Here is a 26167-nt window from a genome sequence, read left to right as displayed (position 1 = left end):
CATATTTCCTAATTCATACTCCAAAAAACAGCTCAAGAACTTAGCAACATAAATACCACAAATCTGAATCAACAGAAGAAATGAAATGTCCAAAGACCTCATAAACAGAGCACAAGTTTGGGAGGCATAGCACAGTGCTGACTGTCAATAAATAATTGCAGTGATTCTATTTATTGTCCTTATTAACTCTTAACTATTTCAACAGTAAGCGCTGAATCTCCCGTGTCCGTGCTGTACAGGGAAGCATAGCTGTACTTTGCACTTTCATAGTGCTCCTGACATTCAAGGCACAGCTCCAACTGATTTCCACATCAGCTGTGGAGACCGTTCCCACACATCTGATCTTTGCTGACAGCGCTGACATCCAAAACAAGAGAACGCGCAATTAGTTGCCAAAAGTTTGGCTAAAGTAGATTTTTTTTTTTATAAGTATAAAGAAGTTTTTTTTCTAAATTTCTTTATTTATACAGAATTCAGTTCTCCAGGTTGGAACTCAACGTCATTAACAGCAGGACCGTAAGCGACAGTTAGCAAGACAGAAGTCGCACAGAGAGCCGGTCTGAGCGGCACCGCTTCAGCTTTTTTGCAAAGCACTATTTCATGCCTTGAATGAATCAGAGCTCCCATGAAAAAGCAGCATAAGCCTACTTAGGTAAAAGTGTAGTAATCTGGCTTTTCCCAGCGTTTGGATGCTTGGCTTTGCATTTCTGAAGTCCCTATAATGTGGTATTTAAAAATTACTCCAAAATGCTGAAGAAGTAGAACTCTGCTATACAAAAAACATGCACTAATCCCAGCCTGAATCGTGAGCAGGCTTCAAACCTTTAGGCTAATGCACAGGCATAACTATTACTTCTTTTCCAAATGTCTCAGTAACTGGGGCAGGAAGGAGAAGCCACCCCAGACGCCTCTGCGCTCTCTGCTCTTGTCCCCGTGGCCGGACGAGCACGTGCAAGGACCAGGCTGCAGTCAGTGTGGCGGCACACGCCGGGCTCTGTCGCACCAGAGCCATGATGTGAGGAACACGCCTAGCGCTGCCGGGCTTCCGGGGGATTTATTTGTCAGCTCTGGTTCTGTGAAGGCAGTGTACACTAACATTATCAATGACTTACTGGCATGAGTATTAACAGAACAGCAGGAGATGCATCCCTTATCTCAGGGGAACACCTCGCCAACATGTCAAGTTCCAGAGGAAAACTGTGTACTCAGTTAGAATCTCTTGATTATATTAGAGAAAATCTAATTACTGACATAGATTAAATTTTAACAGCACAGTAAAATCTCAGCCTGCAGACACCCAGCGCTAGATCTAGCAACATATTACAAGCAACCGAAAACGGGTTCTTAAAAAAAAAGTAAGTGAAGGAACCCAAGCATAAGAAGCATTACCAGAACTATTTGGAAACCTCCATTTCAGAAACGCAGCCACCTATCCTCCTTTCCAGAATAAAGCCACGTATGCACATTAAGCCCTTATGAAGACAATCAGGTACATCTCAATGTACACCCAGTAATTCACTGAATAACTGATCAATAAACCCAAGAACTGTAAAAAGGAAAGACCAGCAATAAAACTTTTTTTTTTTTACTTCCTTTCATCACAAACATAGCAATCATTGAATTCCTCCTATAAACTCTGCCTTTTTATATCTACAGTGAAAAAAGGTTAAAAACTGAGCAGTGTTTACAAAGCAAGTCAACGATGAAAAGGTGTTACACCCGGGACTCCAGCTGGCTGGAGTAATTTTTAAAATCAATACCTGAAAGGATAAGTTTTGGTTAAAAGAAAACGGAAGTTAAACACAACTAAAGTAGTTGTTTAACACCAAAACAATCAATAGAAACAAGGAAGCAAAATTCCTCAGGAGATTTAAAGTACGGATAAGCTGATAGATGGATGATAACTCGGTGGCAGCAGCCTAAGGAGGTACTATCCTTCAGCTAAGCCTAACGGATTCCTGCCCATCTAACTACAAAATCTAAATAGCATTTTTCAGATGTACCACATTTTGTGTCTCACAGCGGGGACACGAGAACAGCCGCTCACAGTCAGCTCCCCAGCTTAGGTGACAGGCAGGACACTGTGAAGCCACAGCGCGATGCTCAGCGGCAGCGGCTAAATCCCCAGCCGTTAGACTCTTCCCAGGGCTGGTAACTTAAGGAGTTACAGACCTGGACTTAAGTTTGCACTGAAATTTTTGTTCACCAAAAGTGGTATTTCTCAGGGGAAGTTTTAAATAAATATTAACAAATCTTGGGCCATTTAGTTTCCTTCGTACATACTCTGTGCTTTGATCAGTCAAAAGCTTGAATTCCCACCCATGATTGGGTTTTCCCTATATGCAGACAGGGAAGAAAACCTCACATTTTAAGCAATTAGCATAATCTGATTTTTCAGTGAGACCATCCTTCCTCATTATCCCAAAACACTGCAATTACTCTCCAATAGGACTTAACCTACTTCTGCAAAGCTCAAGGAGTCCTGGGGCTATCATGGAACATAACAAAACAAAATTGCGGCTTGCAAATAACAAAATCAAATCAACATTTCTAATCCAGATGGATACATCTGGTCTAGGAAGTGAGCAAGACAACAAGGAATTTGAATTGGTCTCATCCCTGGAGCTTGGGTTTTGACCCTTGACTGATCACTGTGTTTTAAACAAAGCAGAATTCATGAGCCAGTGCCCCCAGCTATACAAGAGACCCAGCTGGATACCCTGTCCATGAATCAACTTCTCAGAGTAAACTGGGATCGAGATGGGCTTCCAGAGGACAAAGTCAAACACACCAGCATTTTATATTGGTAAACAACGCCTGCTTAGAGCATTTTGGAGCCATTCAGTGCCTACCCCTTTCCAGCTCTCAACAGCCAAGTTGCATCCTAAGGGAAGCGAAGGAAAGGAACAGAAAAGGCAGATATTTAAATTGCCATCCCTCCTTCACCAATGTCAGACTGGCATAAACACCTCCTGCAGCACCCAGTTCTGTTCTGCTGGAAGCATCCACCTCTAGTTACAGGAAACTCCTTTCACAGTTAAACTTCAGGGACAGGTGACATGAACAATAATGAGGTCAAAACAAAAGAAGTGGGACATCCCAAATACCTACGTCCAATGTCACGACAGTCTTAGACAAGAGGTTCTAGAAGCTAATGGTTAACACAAATGCCACCAATAATTATTGACATTATAATCATTACGATTATAATGCGCAGACATTATAATCATTACGAACCTCTTGTTTTACAAATTGTGGCTAACAGAAATCATATCAGTTGATGAAGTCTGCAATGGCCACAGGAAGTCACAAGGGGATCATGGCTACTGTAAATGAAGCAAAAATGTTTGAAAAGGTCAAACAGATGATCCTAAATTCATAGTAATTATAAAGTCTACAGAAAACACATCAGAATGGACTGAAGCTGGTTACTGAGGAATTTCGGGTTTACACATAATTTAAAATAGCAACAGGCAGAGTAAAAGACTGCAAAGGTAAACACTAAATTTCACAGCTCTTACAAAAACTATATTGCAACCAATTTTATAAGACATGAGAAATATTTATTCCTGCATTGAGCAGTCATTCAGGTAGGAAAAGAGCTTTGTAGCTTGGCCTTCCTCAACATGATTTACATCTTCCAAGTATTTGGGTACAGGGTCTGAAGAAATGATTTGAATTGCACACTCAATCCCTTTCTTGATCAGTGTTGTCCATTGCTTGCCCTCAATAAGTGGAGGCCAGCGCTGCTTTCCACGACTACCACCTTTTGGGGTGGTTTCATGTTGCAGAAGCTCAGCGTAGGATTCCGATGTACCAAACAGAATTACCACGTGCTGAGCTGACAGCAGGCGAAGTTACAAGGGCTGTCATAAGACAGCGTAGTCACCTGCGAGCGGCGCTTTCAGACTGAGTACAATTAACAAGCTCCACTGCAAGAAGAATGGAGTTTATAAGAGTTACACATTATTAAGTTTGATTTTTTTCCCCTCTGAGGAAGAGGAATTATTACAGTTCTGAACAAAGCCAAAAGATGACAGCTCATACATTAAACTTGTTGAATAAGCCAACAATATCCTAATATAAAATATGGAATGGTACTCAATTCTTGTCATACCTTATTCCATAAAAATAACTGTCTTCACATTTAATGAAATCATACCAGCTGCTTCCTCCTTATTCTACCTATCATCATCCTGTTGTGGTTCCAACCTGGACCACGTGCGACCTTTTTGGTTAAAAGCAGCAGCTATGCAAAATACCAGTTGCATTTCTACATCCCTCTGAACAGGGCAGCATATTAGGTGAATAAGCATCCCTAAGCCTGCAGTTCTTACAAGCAGGAGTAAAGATCAGCATTACACATCCAATGCTACTGCACTCTCCAATTGCAAGGGAGGACAGCAATCACACAACCATTATTTAAGGCCTAAATTATTACAAATTCTGTTGGAATTCAACTGAGTCACAGTCATAAACTTACTATTTTTAGTATGCTAGATATAAAATCATCAATGGCAAAGCCAAAAGCATTTATAATACAGTGAAGTGTTAAAAAGAAGTAAGGAATAGCAGTGAAGGCAAAAATGTGGTGTTTCTATGCCAAGGGCCAGTTTGTTTCTGGGATAAGCTTCAGAGCGTATGTAACAACAGAGGCTGGGTTTTCTTATGCTCATGCATACTATCGACAGACAAGGCAACAGAATTCATTATGGCTGTAAACTAACTGGTTTTAATTTGACACTGCAGATAAGCTCTGTCGACAAATTAATGTACTGTAGTAATAATGGCTGCAAGCCTGGTCTTTACTCAGAATATTGCTCCTTTGAAAGTTATTACTAGCTCTTCTGCAAACATTGGTCCATTTAAGAGGGAAAATGGAAGAATGCTCCAAATTCTCAAAGTTTTCCTGATCTTTACAAAGCTCAGACATCTGAATAGGATTCTGCTATCAGCCAGCATGCTTCATGACCTGTAGGCGTGGAAGAGATCCTAATGCTCTCAATGCTAGAAAGGACAACTCTGGAAGCTAAACCCAAAATCTTTGAGCAAACTAGTTTTTTGAGTGAAATAATTTTCCTCTCTGGTCAGAGATGAACTCACTAGGAAAACCCAAAAATACTTAGTATGTTATCTCCTTAACATTTTATTCAATATGACAAAGTTTAATGGACTATGGTCCTTAACTAACTCAGATATGACATCATATTTTATAAAATTTAATTAAATCGTGAGTTGCTGCTTAGAATACTGGAAGCAAAAGATGAGGGGGAAATAAAGGGTAACTAATTTTTATGACTCACAAAAGTAAACCAGACTCAGTGATTGCCATGATCAAGTTTACTCTTGCTCATCTACATCAAGTTTCATTTTCTGCACCTCCTAGCAAGTCTCCCGGGAAGATCAGGAATCCAGCTCTGGTGGTCAGCGCACCCACTAAACGCATAACCAGCTAAGTCACTTCTCAAAGTCTGGTGACTATTCACGTCCAGAGTCTGTCTTTTTCTAATACATGCCAGCTTAAACACTGAGCTGCTTCTCTATCAGAATAGCAATGACATACAGCAAGAGATGTTGAACTGGCACGATGGTATTTACACTTCCCACCTTTTGCTAGAGAGGAAGGAAAGGGATGAAAACAGGACATCCATCCGGTTAACAGGAAGAGTAGAAAAAAAGCCTGACTACAAGTACCCAACATTGTAATGGATATATTCCATTCAGTAGCCAGCTGGGAGACACATTTTAATCAGGTTTCTAGCCAAGACTCCAGATACCCATGTCTCTAATAATTTCTGCATTTGTTCTTTATATTTAATATAGAATCACAGAATATCTTGAGTTAGAAGGGACCCATAAGGATCCATCACGTCCAACTCCCTGCTCCTCATAGGACTGCCTAAAACTAAACCATATGACTAAGAGCGTTCAGACGCTCCTTGACCTCAGGCTTGGTGCTGGGACCACTGCCCTGGGAAGCCTGTTCCAGGGACCGGCCACCCTCTTGGTGAAGGACCTTTTCCTAATGTCCAGTCTGAACTTCCCCTGACACAGCTTTGTCCCATTTCCCTGTGTCCTATTGCTGGTCACCAGAGAGAGATCAGCACTTCTCCCTCCCCTGCCCCCCTTGAGGAAGTTGTAGACTGCGATGAGGTCACCCCTCAGTGATGAGGTCACTCCTCAGCCTTCTCTTCTCCAAGCTGAACAAACCAAGTGACCTCAGCCACTCCTTGTAAGTCTTGCCCTCGAGGCCTTTCACCATCTTGGTCACCCTCCTCCGCACACACTCTCCTAGTTTGATGTCCTTCTTGTATTGAGGCACCCAAAACTGCACACAGTACTAGAGGTGGGGCCACACCAGTGCAATGTAGAGTGGGACCATCAACCTCCCCCTCAACCAGCTACCTATGCTGTGCTTGATGTACCCCAGGACACGGTTGGCCCTTTTGGCATACTCATATTCAACTTGCCATTGACCCAAACTCCCAGACCTCTTTCTGTGGGGCTGCTCTCCAGCCTCTCGTCCTCCAGTTTGTACATATAACCAGGATTAGCCCATCCCCGGTGGAGAATCTGGCGCTTGCTCTTCTTGAATTTCATACGCTTCGTGATCGGGCAGCTCTCTCTGTAAGGCCTCTTGACCACTGAGGGAGTCCACAGGTCCTCCTAGTTTAGTATCATTGACAAACTTACTTAATGCACATTCAACTACTGTGTCCAGATCATTTACAAAAACATTAAAGAGCATTGGCCCTAAAATTGAGCCCTGGGGAACCCCACAGGCCGGCAGCATGATGTGACCCCATTTACCATAACTTTGAGCCTGACCTGTCAGCCAATTGCTCGCTCAATCTATTATGGACTTGTCTAGCTGTGTGCTGCACAGGTTATCCAGAAGGATACTGTGAGAGACAGTATCAAAAGCTTTGCTAAAATCCAATCACACATCTACTGGCTTCCCATGGTCAACCAGACAGGTGACCTTGTCACAAGAGGACATTAAACTGGTTAAACAGGACTTTCTCCTTGTGAACCCATGTTGGCTATGATCAATGGCTGCGTTGTTTATCAAGTGTTTTTCAGTAACTCCAGAATAACTTCCTCCATAATTTTACCAGGCACCGAAGTGAGACTTGACAGGCTTGTAATTGCCAGGGTCTTCCTTCTTACCCTTCTTGAAAACTAGGACAACACTTGCCAGCTTCCAGGTGACTGGGACCTCTCCAGACTCCCAAGACTATTGAAAAATAACAGAGAGAGGTCCTGCAATGACATTGGACAGCTCTTTCAGGACCCTGGGATGAAACACACCAGGGCCCATAGATGTAATGCACATCCACTGGAGCAGCAAGTCTCAAACAAGTTCAGGGTCAGCTGGGAGTTAATCACGGTCTTCCAACACAGGGCTCATCATTGGTGTTAAAAACAGAGGCGAAGAAGGCATTAAATGTCTCTGCTTTGTCTACGTCCCTATTTATGCGGCGACCAACCTCATCAAGTAATGGACTAATGTTCTCTCTGATCCTCCTTTTGCTGTTAACATATTTTAAAAAGCCCTTTTTGTTGTCCGTCATAGTGCTGGCCAGCTTGAACTCTAATCGAGCTTTGGAAGCACGAATTTTCTCCCTACAGTGGCAAATAGATTCCCTGTAGTCCTCCCGAGTGCCCTGTCCTTGCTTCTAATGTCCATACACTTCCCTTTTGCCTAAGTTCTAGAAGATCCCTGCTCAGCCAAGATGGCCTTCTGCCCCACTTGCTCATCTTCCAATACTGGAATTGCCTGCTCCCGCGCTCTTAAGAGATGGCTCTTAAAAAGCAGCCAGCTTTCATGGACCCCCAATACCTTCAAAAGCAGATTCCCAGGGGACCTTACTAACTAGCTCCTTCAGCAGTCCGAAGTCTGCTCTCCCCATATCCAGGGTCAAAGTTTTGCTTGCAGTTTTTCTCCTATCACCAATGATTTGAAACTCAATTACTTCATGGTCACTGCAACCAAGCCAGCCACCAATCACCACTTCACCCACAAACTACAAATCGAGGAGGGCACCCTTCCTAGTCGGCTCCCTCAGGACCTGCACCAAGAAGTTATCTTCAGCACGCTTCAGAAATTTCCTGGGCCTGTTTGTGTCTGCTGTACGATATTCCCAGCTGATGTCTGGGAAGTTAAAATCACCCATCAGGACAAGGGCAGTTGAACTACAGATGTCCCCTAATTCCTGTACAATAACAAATTGGTGTCATCAGCCTGGCTGGGTGGTCTGTAGTAGACTCCCACAACAACATCCACTAATACATATATAAAAAATTATACATATATTAAAAAAAAATATATATGAAGTAACTTTTTACTTATACATGTAAATTATGCCATAACACCTCATTCAGAACTGCCAAGCATTGACATCTAGATTCATTGTACTCATTTCCCTCACTACCCAGATAGAAATGCAGGGGTCTTTCCAGTGCATCCAAAAGATTAATAAATGTTAAAAGAAGGAAGAGTTAAGAATCCTCTACACATAGCTCCCTTAAACCAATACGATGTTAGCGTTAACATCCACAGGATGTTCTCTAGGACAATACGGATGGACTAGGTGAAAAAGAAATTCAGGTGTTAAAGGTTTGTCTCTGGAATATTATTATTTTAGGGCCTTGAAAACCTATTTATGAACTAAGTTTCCATTTCAGTCAGTGCCACACACATGCAAAACAAACACCATTTCTGCCCCAAACAGTTCTGGCTACCAGGCGCTATCTCCACAGGGCAAAAGTCCAGCACCTCTAGGGCCATCCCCAGAAATTAGCTGCTTGTTTCACGCAGGACTGTTCTGCACTGAAGGCATATATATATATATATGTATATAGCATGCTGTATAACTAAAGGGAAGGTTCAGTACACGTCCTACAGCAAATCTTTTCCTAGTCAGACCACAGGGAATGCAGTTGAGCAGGGGACTGCTGGGAGCAGGAACAGTGTCTGAGAATCATTTTCTGTGGACTGACAGATTTTACATGCCTGCTCAGCCAGGATTTTCTTTTTCCCAATTGTATATAATTTTAACTTTATGCTTACTTCTTACGTTTCCCCAGTGCAGTTTGACATGATGCGTGCTTGTAACCTCATCGCCACTGTTGCTCTGACTGCTGGCCAGCTCATCTTTGTCCTGGGCCTGATGGAGCTACCCATCATTTCCCAGGATACCCAGTGGTGGGAGGAGGCCATAGCTGCCGTGTTCCAACTTGCCAGTAAGTCCGCTTCTTTTTACTGATCGAAAAATACTTCGTCCCTATTAAATCCAGGTGGAAAAGAGTGTCTGTCTTCATTAAAAAAAAAAATCTTTCAAGTGACAAAGAACAGCAAAAAGACGTAAATCTAAAAGTAAGTTCATTGTCTCTTAAAAGCTCTCCCCATGAGATTCTGCAGTACATGAACAGAGGCTTTTATCTTGGATATATCAGAATGAGTCTTCTGCCAACCAAGGAAAACAAGCCTTTATTATTTCCTATGAAACCAGGAAGGCAAACATGAGAGAAATGAACTGGATGCAATGCGATCCCACAATTTAGTAGGACAAAATACACCAAAGGAACGGTCTGAAATCAGAACAGAACAGCTGAGCAAATTTTTGAAGTGCTGCTTGCATGACTATTTGCTTTCAGCTACGTGAGTTTTACTCAATGGCCATCAGCTGGATTTTGGCAGATACATCTGCACTCCAGCAAAGAAATCTGAAGTAAATTCATAACACTGCTATAAATAAAATTCCCACAGTAATTCTCATGGACACAGACTTTATACAGCCATGAACGGGGAAAGGATGAAATGGTTTTATCACAATTCTGTATTGACAGCAGTGGCAGCAAACTGTAAACATTTTCCAATACTACTTTTGCTACATAAAACAAGTCACTCAGTGTTCATTACACCAAGAGTCCAATCCTATAAAACACCCATGCATGAAACTGTCATTAATGCAGTGTAACATTCAGGCTGCTTACAAGATCAGATGAAAAAATCTATCATTATTATTAATGTAAACATGTTATAATAAAGTAACACCATTTTACTTTAAATCTTAATTTCAACTTTAAAAACTCAGAATATTTAGAATGGTGTAAACCTACTGAGACCTCAGGTTTACACTGCTGCAAGACCAGAATCTAGCCCAGACCATTTAAATAAGCTCCTCACAGCAACAAACACCCGTTAAGGATGATGAACCTGAACTCCCAACAGGAGGAGGAGACTGCAGAGGTTCTCTAACTTTCAAAGCATCCGATCCAGCTTCCCAGTGCAGCGAGACCCTCAAGCACCAGTCAGTGCTATGAAGAGACACATGCATAGCCTTGCCGTAACAAGACCTCCCTACAGCCTCTTCACGTACACCATGGTCTCTGTAACCCTGGATGCCTTCTGAATTGCTCTCCCTGACCATCGGGTGATGCCTGCTTTACTCCCAACTCCCTCCCATCCTCCCCAAAACGCGACAAGTCTGTTTTTCCCAGAGAGGAAATGCATTCTGGCCCTGTTTAGATGTGTTGTTTCATTGACAAACAGCACAGTGGACAGCCGTGTGCCTTTCTTCTATCAAGGCTGCTAATTATAGACTGGGCTTTTTTTTTTTTTTTTTCCCTTTTTTTTTTTTTCCTGTGCTGGAGTCTGTTTTAAACACAGTCAGAGAGAGACTGAAGGGCGCCAGGATATCCCGACACAGGAGGAGGAAATGCCTGCTATTACCTGTTATGCAAGCTGAACCTTGAAATCCCCAGTGCTGGGAAGGGAGAGGAGAGGAAAGCCAGAGTCAGGATGATTAACAAAGCACTAATGAGAATGGCTGAAGAAGCTGTTGAATCGAGGAGTTCATCTGCCTGCCTGTGTTCAAAAGGTGTGAAGAGATGGATCTGGCAGCTCCTTACGGACAAGCATTGCGCTCTATGAATCAAAGGTCTCCCATCTGCAGAACCAATGCAGTGGCTTTGGTGGCTATCCCTGCCCCCCTTCCCCATCCTCCTTCGCAGTTATGCCACGCTCTCCTTCGCCATCACATGGTTTTTTGCCCTGTAGTCAGTAACATGATACTCATTTTACACCTCCTTATCTTAATGAAAGCTTTATGTTTAAACAAATTCCTTCCCTATGTCCAGAACAACCAGCTGAACCCTCCTGGAACATATACCTTTGAAAAAAGGAGTCACCGTATCTGCTATTAACCCGGTAAAAACCAGACCTCTTGGAGACCTCCTGAGCCTTCCAGGACAGTGGCACATCACCTGCTGACTGCCTGGGCAACCAAGGGTCTGTGCCCACAGGACAGGCGGTTCCCAGTGCAGCCTGCACTGCGCAGAGAGGCTGCTTCCTCTTTCACAGAGCCCAACGTGCGCTCTGTAACGATGAGCCACTCAAACCGGCCACAGAAATCAGCCCCATCCGCCAAATGCCCCAGTTGGGCCCAGGTGACGACATTTTCTGCATTATGGCTGCAGTGTCTGTGGTATCAGACAAAACACGTGTGCCAACCGTGAGCAACTCCAGCATCCCCGCTGCTCTGAGGAAGGGCCGCTGCGACACCCGGAGACCAAGACTGAAGGGGAGGAAAGCGGCCACCCCTGATGCTGTAAAGCCACAGGTGATGCTCAGCCTCTGAGCCTCCACTCCAAAATGGCAACCTCGCATCTATCTTCAAAGTAAAGTAGCAATATTAGCCAAAAGCATCAGAATAGTGGATACAAAGCTTGTATTTAAAAGCACTTTTCCACACAAAATAGCCCAAAAGAAACCATTGGGAAGCTCTCCCCTACTTCATTTTAAGAGTTAAAGCCAACATACTTTAGGCCAGAGAGATCATTTACGTGAGAAGAGCAAACAATATCTAAGAATATACACGCTTGGATCTTATTAAATAGCTCTTCAGATATTACTGGCTGGGTAATTTCTATTCATTGCACCTTCAAATACGTCACTGAAAACACAAGCACCCACCTCCCTTTTTTTCCTTTTCAAAATCCAAATTATCTGGAGAATTGTTCTGCAATTGCTCGTCCTGTCAATAATTTCAGAAAAAATGCTCTTGAATCATGTCCCCTCTAATTCCAACTTCTGTTTGATCTCTAACTTTGATCCTGGAATAAGCCAACAAGCGCTGAAGAGAACCGCAGTGATGACTGTTAGAATGAAATCTAATATTACGGAGGAAGGCCTGAGTATTATGGCTCAGAATCACAAAGTCAACCTATAATTTACTTATTTTTAGTCAGAGTTTACCCACTGAAACACTGAGTGTGGGCTTCATTACAGCTTCCTGAGGTCTGAGCAGAAGTTCTTTTTGTTCTAGAAAACTAAGTGTACTGAGTATCGTCTCCCAAACCCCATCACAAGCTCAATCAACCACCTCTGATCCCACTAGAGCTTGCGGTGACTCCAGGCTCCACCGCTTTTTCACTTCTGCCACCTGCATGAGCATCTGATGGTCATTCAAAAAGGATGGACCTCTGACAGCAAATAAAGCCCCAGGAAGCAAAGAGGAAGGAAAGAAGAGAGGAAACAGCATTGCTCCTGGGACAGCGACGGGATTCACACAGCTCCAAAACTCCGCAACCTCACACCTCCCAGTTAACAGGAAAGCGAGCTGTTTGCTTTGGAAAAGGCATGTGGTGAAAATGGAACCAGTGCTGTACATGGAATTGTGTGTCAACACTCAGAAATGGCCCTCTAGAGGGTTTTGGGGTTTCTGTTTTTTTCCAAGGAACTGTTAAAAACTCCATGTGCTGAATATAGGATGGATAACAGAGCTGAGAGAAGAGCAGCTGGAAAGGGAAATCCATGCTAACAGGATAGGGAATGAAGAGCACTTCAGAGAACACTGAACTACCACAAGCAGTGGCCTGCCAGACTGGATCCGACCTCGAGGGCCTCCAGCTGAGTCTGCGATCTCGTACAGTGGTGATTATCAGACTTTAGAGTGATTATCAGACTTTAGAGTGAAACATTAGAAACATAATGGTGAAAATCTGGGATAAAATATCCCTTACATTAGGTCTCATCCTAGTTTCTGAAAGTCCAAGATTGGAATAAACCTGAATTATAATGATTAATATTCTTGCCAATCCATTTTCAGCATTAAATTACTTTTAATACATAGTATCCTGAAGATTAAGAAGTTTTGTGTTCCTACTTAGCTTGACATTTACAGACGAAGAAACTACAATCTCCCCTTTCTCTCTTGGATTTCAAACATCGCATTCCAGCTTTTCCTACTGTGTTTTTCTGCTGACGGTGTATTTCACTCCAGACCCCTAACGCATCACAGGAAATCTGAGTTCTCGCATACTCTCATCTCTGTGCTATTAAACCTAAATCAATTATTAGACCATTCACCTTCTCTCCTTTCAGGGTACTAGAGATTTAGATTGGCTGATACCCAGAAAATCTTAATGCAGAACAGACCAGGAAAGCAGACACTGGAGAACATAGCTGAAGATATTCACAATAGTAACGCGATCCTGATTTCTGTATTACTTCCTTCCACCTTTTTCCTTCACAACACCCTCAAGCCAGATCTGTTCTAAGATGAAATCTATGGAGCTGTAAACCTAATACTTCCTGAAAAGGAAGCAAATAAACGAGACACTGTAAATAATCTAAAAGTCATAACAAAAAGAGAAACCTTGACTGCTTGATTTGCGCTAAATGTATTTCTCATTTTATGTCACCTCAGCACCAAACTTGTGCATTCTTTATGTGGACTGCAAACCTCACAATAAAATGATTTTGTTTTCACACATTTGCAAAATGAACGGCATTTGCAAGGATCTTAAAACATGGAAGCTGATCTCACTTATTTTGACTAAAATAGTTCACATAAGCAATGGAACCAGTAAACTGGGAAGGTGCAGCAGCTCACAAGAAGCGTGTTGAACTCTTCGACGGGTGTAACTGCAGCAGAGAGATCTGCCTGTATTCTTCATGTCTAAATTCTGATACAAATAGCAGGTGATTTGTTGTAGCATCTCAATATCGAGGGCATGTATCCCGATTAGAAATATGGTAACAAATATATTACCAGATAAATATCATTTGGCTGTGCAAGTGTAAGGAACATGTTTTATGACAGACATAGCATTAGAAATAATGCAGTAATGCAGAAAGAAGCATGTGAAATGAGAAGTTCTTCAACCCAAATACTCACTTTATTGCTTATGAGCATGCATATTGTATATATATAAATATATATATATATGTCTCCTAAAACAGTTCCAAACTGAGTTGCCTAGCTAGATCCACAGTTAGGCCACTCTTCCCCTTTGATGCACCAGAGGATGAACAGAGCACTTGGAAAACGGAAGCAGAAGACGACCACTGAAACTTCCAGGAGGATCACTTGTCAATGACTGCTGCTTCCCTGCACAAGTTGCTTTTGCTCAGGCCGACAGGAGCTCTTACCTGTGTCTGATACGAAGCTTACTGCGATCAAAAGCGGAGTTTTCACTGACTCCAGCTGCCTCTGAATCCGACATGCCAAGCAATATTTGCAGCTGGCTTTCAGTATGAAAGTCCAAACATTTATCCTTATTTAAACAGCTGCCCAACAGGAATTATGTCTAACTCACAGAGAATGCTTTTCAACCTTCGCTTCAAAGACTGGCATAATTTCTGAGGAAACCTCCAAAAGGTAACCAAGAACAGCAAGTTTACTGTCAGTAAACCTGAACGTGTTAAACAGTGGTCTGCACCTCCTTTTGAAGGTTTCCAACCAACGTAAGGTAGAAGTCACTGCCTTACGCTGACTGAATCTCCCAACCTCATCAGGTTAAAGACAAAGAGGGACAAACTCAAAGACAAACTCAAGAACACCACAAGTGGAAAGCCATTTCAATTCAGTGGTGAAGTGAAGGACAAGAGGGTCTTCCTGCCCCTGAGAAGCTGTGCTACTTGTAACTTGTTTAATGCTAAAGATGTTACCTTCTAACAAAATCCTTAGAAGGGAGTTTTTATTGTACTCGACAATATACAACTGAAAACTCAAAGGCCACTAGCCTCTGTGGCATTATAAACCAAAGCAAGACCTACAGCTCTCAGCCTGGTGCTGCAACGAAGAGCACACAAGTATTACGGAAGCTCCAGGTTTGCCTTGCACTCCAACAATTCTCTCGTGCCAAGCTGACACAGGAAAAGGTGTTAATTGATTAATTCTTTATGTAAGTCCTACAGCAATCACACTGTGGGAATCTATCTCACTTTGATAAATACAAGCAGTGTATTCAGGCTTATGACCCACTGCAGCTAAATCATTCCCGGTTAATGGTTACAGGGTACACAGAGAAGGGGGGTGAAAAATTTGCTCTCCCTGTTTGCAGTTTTGCTGCACAAGCGTGGGTTGTAAATTCTGAACAACAGCCTGGCTGCTCTATTTTCCTCCTTCTCCCTCTTCCTGGCAGCAAAAGCCATCCTATAGGACAAGCTGTCACAAGGAGGATTGTAACTCCCAATGTAGACTTTCTACTGACCCAGAAAAAACGTAGTATGGTTTTCTTTAACTGTACTATCAATGTACTAATAAAAAGGAGGAATGCAAATCAAGGGGTGTCTGAATAAAAAACCCCTATCACAGAAGTAAAAGAGTGACTGAGAGTTCTTTTAAAATGCTAAAAATCTGTAGCTGGCTTGCAGCCAGCTACAGTCAAACAGGAAATTCAGGATGCAGATCTGAAATGTAAGTTCAAAAAGTAACATTCTCCCAACCCACCCCCACTCAGTCAATACTGTCCCAACCAAAAGTCTTCCTAGTGAATTTGTTATCTGTTTCCTTCCCCAGCGGAAAAGCTCCCCCATCCAGGCTTGTTTTGCTACGGATGGGAAACAACTAGAGATAAACAGCAGCTCTATGGGAAAATAAAGTACTTTAAGTAATCGCATCAGGGTTTTTAGTAAAGATGTGGCCTCTGTGCAGACTTTAGACAATACACAATAAAATCTGAGCTTGACTGACGTACATAATGAAGTTAATTCAGGGAAATTCAGCCATGCGTCTAAAAGTCTTGTCATTGCTACAAAACAGAAATGAAAACCAGATGAAAATGCTCAATATTTTCATAACTAAATTTAAAGAAATATTTCCCACCTGCAGCCCTCCTCAAACTGTATTGTAAATTAAGAGATCAAGACGACTGATAGCAAGTAGAGCAATTTTCAGGGGTTTTTTAGTGGAGTTACCTACAGGAAATAGTCTGGGAAACCAACTGTCTTCCTCCAGGTATTTTACCGGAATACCGAAAGCAAACTCAGACAGTGTTGCTCAGCGTCACAACTATCTGCCTAAAAAGTGAAAGTCACCACAGTCAGTTTTAGTCACGGAGACAGAAGCTATTCTTAATACTAGGTTAATATTTATAGGCATACTTCTAACTGTTCCAAATACAGAGCCAAATTCTGCATTGGTATATTTATATAAACACCTGTGTTATACCCATCTTACGCAACCATCTGTAGAATTCCAGCACCATTTTCCTACACTAAATCCTCACATAAATGATACACTAATTGAATATTTAACAATATTCAAAGGCAACAAATTACACTGTTGTCAAAGGTTTCCTAATGCTAATAACACACGCAGTAAAGGCAGTAAGCAGAACAGGAGATACCAGTATGATGCAAATAGCTGTGCTTCAGCTCTGTTGGTAAGAATAAAACTTTAGTCAAACTTCAGTACCATTCTTCCCCCTTACAGAAACTGAGTATTATTGCATCCGTACGCTTGGATTTGTAACCACAGGGTACACACATCATTATTCACAAGGTTTCATCCAAACTAGGAAGACACCACCTCTCAGGTACATCTGTATAACACAGGAATAAAAAACCCCCAAAATTAAAAAGTCTACTCTCCCTAAGAAAGAGGAGCTACTGAGGGAGAAGGGCCAGGCTGGCACAAAGAAGTGAACGGAATGTATTTGCCCAGTCAAGTAGAGAACAGACTTGCTGCTAAATGTTCCATCTTAATTCTTCGCTGTTGTACAAGACCACTCTAAGGACAAGGAAAACATAAGCAGCACATTGGAATGCTTCACTTCAAGGAGTCTAATTTTGATTAAATTATTACAAACAAAATCTCTCCAAGCAAACTCTGGGGGTTTTCACACAACGTTTTTACGAAAGCAGCATTCATCGACATTTGTCATCCTATGCAAACTCAGTCTTTTTGGACCAGTGCGATTTCTTCGCCCTTTGCTCTTGATTTCCTACATTTAAAATCCCGTATCAGGTCAGGCTGATATGAAATAAGAACGCTGGAAAATAATGTTTGCAGCATCATTTTTATTCTGGAGCTCACAGTGGCAGAACTGTAAAACTAATTGTGGAAACTCTACACTAGCACGCTTCCAACTCTCCCACCCCTGTCATGTTCTTCTCTCTTCTTAAAGGCAGTTCCTGTCCAGCCTGCAGCAAAGTATTCTAAACAGGCCCCAGGAGCTGCAGTGACTCACTCCTGCTACCTGTCCAGCCGGGGAGCTGTCACACCCGTCATCTCCCGCTTCCCCCACACCCCGCTGCACCCTGCTCAGGCACTGGCACACAATGAGAGAAAGCCCCTTGCATCAGGCTGCTCACCTGATCAGGGCTCAGGCAAAGGGCCTGCGAAGGGAAATAGTCTTGCTAGCATAAGTAGTTTTATTTTGCTACCTGTAAGGAAGCTTTTTCCTGGTGGATAATTTCTCCATCAGATGGAAAGGAGCTCATGAAGGTGGCCGGTCAAGCATGGAGAGGTGTAGCCATTTAGAGCAGTAATTGGCCATAAGGGATACATAAGCAAGAAAGAAAAAGCTAAGTAATTTAATTAAAAACCAGGTGTTTAGAAAATAGTTTAAATATTAAAAATATTCCTACAGCATTTATTTACTTCTACTGTGCCATAAAAGAATGTGTATAGCCCACCACTGCTTGCCTTGCCCAAGTGAGCAAAGAATGAGGCAAAACACACGCCCGGGGGATTACATCCCTCTAAAGGCTTTCCCCAGCACACGCAGACCTGGCTTTCAGCACGGAAACTGGAAGTGCTGATCATCCGTTACTTCTCTAAACTAGAGATTAATGGTAAATACCTGAAAACCTACAGTGGGAAAGCACCAGTCACAATTCAGTAACTGGAAGTTAAGCTGCAAGACACAACGCAGCATCAGGGTTACTCTGTGTGAGTGGTGTTCCTGACCTAGCTCCCTCTGCCAAGAGAAACTCAAACAAGCATAAAGCGGACTGTTGCTAATATTTGTAACTGTCCCTTAGAGGCACCTGTAAGAGGTTACTGGTTAAAACCAACTTTGGTTCAAAGTTCTTCCTGCTTAAGGTTTTATTATTTGCTTCAAACATTTTTTTAATTTATTCAATCCTTTTTGGATTCCTTGTGAACTGGAAAAGAGTTCTGAAAGGAAAACTCGAAAAGGAAAACTGACCACACAACATCTTATCATGTGCCAGACATCAGTAAGATGGGTATCTTGATTTCTACCTCAGTACCCTCCTTCCTGTGAATTTTAAACCAGAAGGAAAAGAAACAGGTCCACAACTTGGTCGCAGGAGGTGCAAGCAACCTCCCTTTCTCTCCATTTCCTAGGTTTATGAGAAAACTGGCATCTGTCATCCTTTGAAAAGCAGACTACAAACTGTGGAAGAGCAAAGCACTATCAGTGTTAACCTGTATCGTGAGAACACAAGACCTCAAATGTAACTGTAGAGATATACATTCTCTATAAACACCTTACAGCTGGCACGCTCTGCTCCCAAAGCCCTGAGATACAAAACAAAACTCAGGAGAACAGAATTTTTAGTGTCTTGGTTCCACTAACGGGGAACAGAGTCATCTCAGAGGAGAGTTTAAAAAACCTGATGTATTCCACAGTATAGGATCTGATCTGCCCCTCTCTTCTCTACCATGTGCCTCAGGACAAGCTGAACTCAGAATGACACTGCCAGTGAGGGAAAACTATTTGGTTTCCTAGTTCTGCTGCAATCGTCTTCTATGCTGTTCCTGCTAACAATAGAGAAATAGATGAAAGTCATATAGGACCCAGATAACACCAAACAGCAAAGTCATGAGAATTCAAAAGCAATTCAAGGAAACATCACAGAAAAGGAAGAGCACAATTAACTGTGGCTTTGGGGACAAAAGTAGTGTTCTGTGAATGCTGAAAAAACATTTGCAAACTTCGGTGAGGATTCTGAATGCACAGGGAGAGAACATTTCCACTTCCACGTGGTGATAAGCTAAGTGCATGGACACGCAGAAAAATTAACTCCTTCAGAGACAGATGATTTGCCTTCAACAGTCCATCCAAGGATGTAGATAACGCCTGCCTGGCTTCAAGAGACCAGGATTTCAAAAAGCATGCATAATCTGATATAAAGTGTGTCATCCAACAGTGATTACTAAAAAAAAAAAAAAAATAAATGAAGATTTAAGCTTAATCTGTCAGAAGCACAACTTCACAATTTTTCTACCTCAACCATAACTCAGTATTTTTTGTACAGGAGTCCAGAAGCAACTTTCAAACCTCTATTATCTTGAAATTATGCTAGATGACCACCTATGTATTGGGATTCCACCTCCAACTTGGCTAACATTAAAAAGGCGTCCTAAGTCTGCAGGCTCAGCCTGAGAGTGCTAGTGAACAACTATTGGACAAATCAGTGACTTTGCAACTCAATTAAATCACTGTGCTCCATGTGGCCACGCTTTTCCCAGATGAAAAGGAGTTGTTCATTTATAACTAAGCTGAACCGTTAAATAACTACTAGACTTACTGACACAATCAAGGAGTTATTAATTGCTGTCCTGACAACTGACTCGACAGCCATCCAGGGTGAGTTGGACTTTTTTCAGAGCAAAGGCTAGCACAGAGTGGCAGAAGAGCAGGAAAGAGCTACTCCTCCTGTAAGAACCTATTTCCTCCTCAAATATCCTTAGGAAGAGACGCCTCGCTTCAAACCCCTTTCTGGTACATGCCATCGGTGGGACAGCGCTACTGCAGGAGAAGGCGTAGCAAGCAACTGAGTTACAAACCACTTTCTAAGTAGACACAAGAGTGCTGAGGCGCCAGACGTCTCCTGAATTAATACTCATGCATTGCTATTTTTATAGCAGTATAGGGGATTCAGCCTTCACACTATTGAGACTCAGGATAGCATAAGTGCCACACCTACTGAAGTAGTGATTGATTTTTTTCTCCTATTTGTATTTCATTACCCTGCTCTATTTTTTTACCTGCCTATAATCTGTGTCTTTTCCACCTTCACTGCATTACTAGTACTCTTTTTTTAGAAAGAAATTTGATACGATGCATACTCAGGATGTGCTCTTTCATGGAAAATCAAAGACCAGCGCCAGGTGTCACAGCATCTTCGAGCACTTCCATGTATCTGTGGGACCAGTGCTTGCAAGCAGCTTGGCTAACTGAGAAAACAGCATGCAGCCACTAGGGCTTACTTGCTCTTGACTGTCCTTGCCCATGAACTTAGCAAGGCAGTATCTAGAAATCCTCTGGGTGTTTACGGGCCTTCGTTCATTCTAGTCTTCCTTCACGGAGGGGCCTTTGGTCAATGGTATTTCTGGTGTTATGGTGGTGGTTAAGGAAATGTGTAGGAGAACAAAGAGAAAACCTTTTTCTGGTTAGCGAGGCATATTTGCCTCTCTGTGTGTTTGTTTCAATCTATCACATGTATCAATCACTCCTCTTAAATAGCTGAAAAGTACTTTTATTTGAGAGTAGGGACAGGAAGAGAGACTAATACAATAAACAGAGGGCAGAAAAGTAATTGCATGCCAATCGATGCGTTCTTCAGGGAAAAGACAAAAAAGTAACAAAAAAAGTAGGAGTCAAGGGATACAGATTCTGCCCCTTGTTCTAATGTGGACCTCCTGCATGAGTAGAAAAGTCACCCCACCTCAGCTCTGAAATAACATGACTATTTATCAGTGGTGTCTACCAAAAAGAATGGGGAAAAACGTTTCTTTCTTTCTTTTTTTTGCAAATGACATTGATATCTGTATGGCAATGTTAGACAAGTGCAGTGTTATTACTCTAATATTGCCTTCCCTTCAGGGAACTTACTGTTGTGCTTAAGGTTAGGAAAGGAATGAAAACCTTGCCTTTGGTAGCTTCTGGAAGCATGATATTATTCCTGCCTCATAACACTTTTTTCAGCATAGAAAAAGTAGGACTGTGAAGTCCCATTTATTTCACCTTCCCTTTTTTTGAAGCTTCTGTACATTTTTTTTTTTTTTATTATTTCCATAAGATATTTAGCATGAATAGGAAAGAGGACATCTGCATAAGTGAGACAAGAGGATGGGGAAAAACACAATGTGAAATACAGCTAAGTGGGAGTAAGAAATTTAAATCGGAGTGAACAGATTTAAACTTAACATCCAGACTCCATTTCAGGCACCCAGTCTTTGCATACATCATCATGCCCAAATAGGTCTTCAAGAACAGATACAGCACATCTTAACAGGGATGGAAAGGCTTTACAGACTCATGAATGTTTGCCTATGGCATCTTGCCACTACAGAAATTCAAGAGAATAACACATTAAAAATAATTCTCACATTCTCCTTGCAGGTTTTGTTCTGGTTATCGGATTGGTGACTTTCTACCGCATCGGACCATACACCAACCTCTCTTGGTCTTGCTATCTGAACATTGGAGCCTGTCTTTTGGCCACTCTGGCAGCTGCCATTCTCATATGGAACATCCTTCACAGGCGTGAGGACTGCATGGCACCACGGGTCATTGTCATCAGCCGTACACTGACCGCTCGGTTTCGCCGTGGCCTGGAAAACGACTATGTTGAGTCACCATGCTGAAAGTGGACTTGAAAGGGGGAAAATCTCTATTGAGATCTGCGTGGAGCTGTCTTCTATAAATATATGCTATAATTTAAAAACTAAGGGTTGAAAGACATCACAAAGCTCATTCTTGTGGGCAGAGGCCCTCAATTATTATTTGGATGGGCTCCATCTATATACATATGTATAAAACACATAATTTTATATATATTATATTGCCCTCTTCCTCTGCTGTACAGCACAGAATGTTGGATTGTCAGAATCCTGACAGAGCATCACAGCTACCTTTCAGCAGGGTCAGCTGTAGCAGACAGAGCATATGCAATGAGAATATAGAAAAAAGGCAACCAAACGCATTTTCTCTGTCTGCATAAAGTTATCCTGCTCCCTAATAATAATGTAAAAAACTATAGGAGACCAGTGACAATAGCTTTGCAGTTAACAGGCACAAAACTCACCATAGAATTAGTGATGATTAACAGCTGTTTAAGTTTCATGAATCTTTAGCCCTTCCATCCACCCCTCTTCAAGGAGCTTCTCATTAGCTGCAACCCCTGCTCCCCAGCCACAGCACAGCCCAGACAGTAAAAAGCAAAAGCAACTCTAACCATTCTAACCGTAAACTAAGGGAATGCAGAAAAATGAAGTTGCATTTTTCAGACGCTTCTTTGTATCCTGAGGCAAAGGTTTGGGTTTATCCTGTATGTAAACAGAGATGCCATTAACAATTAAAAGGGTACGCAGCTAGAAGAGGCCACACATGTCACTGAGAAATCCACTTCAGTGTTACCATGAGGGCAAGCATCTACAGAAGAAGGTTACCTGGTCTCCCTAACAATCACAGATGTCATTAACTTACATTATTGGAAACAATTATTAAGAACAGATATTTCAGCCCAAATTAATTTCTTTTCTTCCCAGCTTGCTTTAACATTTGCTGTGACACTTTCAGATCAGGGTGCTACGACAGGACACGCGGCTCTGCCCAGCAATGCTCAGAGGCACATAACACAGTGAATGCTGGAGAATGTAACTGCTACTCAAGCATCCAAATTGGAGAAAAAGACAAAGATACAGGACTTAAGCATGCAATTTCAAGAAAGGCCTGCCTGGTGACTTAATATGGTAATGAAATGACAGTAAGTAGTGCCTTTGGAATTAGGCATAACATTTATAAGCCTGACCCTGAGAAGCACAAGGGCTCACAGAAGTCATGTGCACATACTTTCAGGAAGAAAAACAACAGATCAAAAAATATTATGCAGAAATACTTCGGATACAGGAACTAGAGGCAATGACAGACCTTTAAAACTCTAACAATGCTACTCTGAGCAGGGTTACTGATAGGTTTGAAGGACCACGAGCTGTGAACGTTACAAATTCTTTAGGACTGTTGTGTTGCTCCCGGCTGAGTCTGCTGCTTTTCTTCTTTATCATTATTCCCACTACAATGTTCCACACTTTGTTAAAATGTGATCATCAAGCTGGCTCTTGAGTTCTGTTCTGCACTCAGTTCTGATGTAATAAGAAACTCGGCCCCGACTGCTGCTCTGCACCACGTTCACAGTGAGCAACGCTCTGCAGAGACTGATGCTCTAGAACAGCTGCCTTGTTCTAGACTATCAGGGTAGAATACCGTAAAGCTGACAAAGAGTTTCTTCTAGCAGTAGGTTTGTAAAAACCAACTAAGATTTGTATTCGTTTGCCTGCATTACTTTCTGGAAAATATTTTCTAGAAATAATATGCTATGATTAATTGCAGGGTTTTTTAAAAATAAAGTATTGGAATATTTAAAAGACATTATATTATTTCTTCTAATATTGCAATATCCATATTATAATAATGTACATTTAAATTTAAAAATCAGCTATGTGGTCGATAAATTTGTAATACTCAGTATTACTGTGATTATTTTAGATGTATAAATAAAGTTGTGAATGTTCACTTTCTTCTAGTGATAACATGAGATTTTTGCCATTCAGGCACAGAATAAGGTTGCTTGTTATCAGTCATTTTTTCCCATTTAGTAAAAAATAATCCACAGAGCTTGCAATGTCTAGAAGACAAAGAATAAGCAGGGAATACATTAAAATGTCTGTAGGATAAAGATATTTCATCTTGTTAAAAATGAAAGGGAGAATGAGATGAGAGAGGAAAAATGTAAGGAGAATTTAGGAGGATCAAGACTTCATACAAACTTCTAATGAAAGAAATACAAATACTTATGATACCTTTTTATCAGCTTGATGGATTTGAAGGCCTCATCCATGTCTCCAGCAGTCAGATAGAAGCTGAAGTTCAGAATTGCATCCTGGGTAGTCTTATCACAGTCTCCTAATCCAATGAAATCTCTCATGGGTCTTCTCGCAACCATCTGAGAGACTCTTATTGAGCCAGACTCTGCTTCTCCTTTCTCAGCCTCACCCAGCTAAAATGAGAACATTATCATTTAGGTGTCAAGTAGGTTGGAAGTCGCTCCTTTGTATGCGTAATTAATTACATTATTTCCACTGCAGTGCAAGTTTTCTGTTTCTGCAGGGCCATGATCAATAGTGACAACAGTTGCAATGTTTCAGAATTTCCTAGAAAATGCCCCAAAATATGGGATGTCATAGAAGAGATTAGCATATCATAATGAACTATCACAGTATGTCAGCGATAGTTTGGAGACTGGTAGAATACCACAGAAGAGGCGGCCTCCTATTATTATAGCCAAAATTATTATTTTCTATAGATTATGATTATTGTTATTATTATGAATATAAGAGCAACTATTACTTTAAGTGCCCAGATTTCTGGAAATTTCAGATAAATATTTCTCTAAGGTTAGTCTCTTCTCAAAAAGGAGTCTGTTCTGAAAGTTAACTACATAGACCCAATTCTTTTATTCTTGCCTTCATGGGAAGCTTATGAATACTAAAGCTCAAATTCAAACCTTTCCCCATACAACTGGCACTTCTGGAGCCTCTGGAGCTCCAGTGATACTTTCACCAGCCATTGAAAAGCAGCTCAAAGCAATGCAACCATTATTCAGAAAAAGAATAAAGCCAATCATCAGTACCAACTGATCTGCCAAGGGTGTAACAAGGAAACTTCCACAAGGCAAATACAGTGGAAGATCACGTGAGTCATGAAGGACACCACATTTCACATATGCTCTATCCCAATTGTATAGTTAGATGAGACAACTAAATATTAAGGTTTACAGAAGCCAATAAAAAAAATAGTATTATGTTATTATACAATGAAAGTATTAGATACAGTAAAATACGGAAATCAAAAGTGCAAATGCGTTTGACTACAATTAGGGAATTTCTGGAACCAGGACAGAAAGACATAATGAATAAGGAGAAGCTCTGGAATGAAACCTGGTCAAAACAGTCTTGTTGCATAAGCTTGATTTGCAATATTTAAAGCAGACACTGTTCATATACTAAATCACGCTTCCAAAACGAATTGTTATATAACAAGTAATATAGTCACTAAGACACCGTAATCTACTGACAGAAGAAAATGGAAAGAGAAGAGAAAAAAAGCAGAGAATGTAGGAAGAGGAGCAAAATAATGCAGATACTTACAGGTTTATAGACACATCCCCTCCGAAAAAACAACTAAGGGCAGCAGTAATCCATACAGAGTTTTTTTTTTTAAAAAAAAAAAAAAAGACATAAATATCAAAGTAAAATAGCGTGAGGCACGATGGGGGGAAGCGTTAAAAGAAAGATTAGAAAATGCAGCAGATTGCTTTTGACCTTTCAAATTAAGGGAAAAAGGAAAGTAAAACAGAGTGCAACTCTAAAAGCTAGATCTGCACAGGAAGAGTGACAACAGTCACCTCTTGGAAGGGGGCTAAATTGCAAAGCACTGCTCTGAATCCAAATATATCAAGCAGAAAAACGTCGAGATACATTTTCCCTGTTTAACACTGCTCCTGAATGACATGAAATTAGATTTACACGATCACATTGGTCTATCTTATTCAGAAGATCTAGAGGATTAGAAGTCTCATTAGTAGTAAGTTCCTGCAAATTTTACAAAAATAAATGCCTTGGTAGAATAAACAGACTCTGTTAAGCTCCCCCTGCAAGAAGGGAACAATGCAAATCATATTGACAGGCACTAAGAAACTCAGGTCAGAGCTTAACCAGAAAACCAATCTGTAGGTAACAGGCTTCATTTCTTCCAGTATGCATGGTATTATTTACCTAAGACGCAAACAATTTTGGATTCCTATTCCAGTTTAAGAAGTTAAAGCATGCATTCCTGGTATTTGTAGATTGGCACTTGGTGATAGCGCAATATGAGTATTCTTGCTCTCTTTGGTCCT

General features: G+C 41.4%; 2 protein-coding genes across 2 annotated transcripts in view; one reads left to right on the top strand and one right to left on the bottom strand.

Moving 5' to 3' along the window:
- The window catches only part of TMEM204 (transmembrane protein 204), a 28353-nt gene extending 6496 nt beyond the window's left edge, over positions 1-21857 (top strand). The window contains exons 2-3 of the mRNA XM_009649618.2: positions 9091-9246; positions 21613-21857. Coding sequence (XP_009647913.1) covers positions 9091-9246; positions 21613-21857 — 401 coding nt within the window. The remainder of the gene's footprint in view (positions 1-9090; positions 9247-21612) is intronic.
- Positions 1-26167, bottom strand: part of IFT140 (intraflagellar transport 140) — a 78920-nt gene that overhangs the window by 26049 nt on the left and 26704 nt on the right. Inside the window, exon 17 of the mRNA XM_009649619.2 lies at positions 24072-24268. Within this exon, the coding sequence (XP_009647914.2) occupies positions 24072-24268 (197 nt within the window). The remainder of the gene's footprint in view (positions 1-24071; positions 24269-26167) is intronic.

The sequence above is a fragment of the Egretta garzetta genome, unplaced genomic scaffold (genome assembly GCF_000687185.1).
Source record: "Egretta garzetta isolate BGI_Z169 unplaced genomic scaffold, ASM68718v1 scaffold452, whole genome shotgun sequence".
In the NCBI taxonomy this organism is placed as follows: domain Eukaryota; kingdom Metazoa; phylum Chordata; class Aves; order Pelecaniformes; family Ardeidae; genus Egretta; species Egretta garzetta.
Note: the sequence above shows the minus strand (reverse complement) of the source record. Positions and strands in the feature narration are given on the sequence as shown.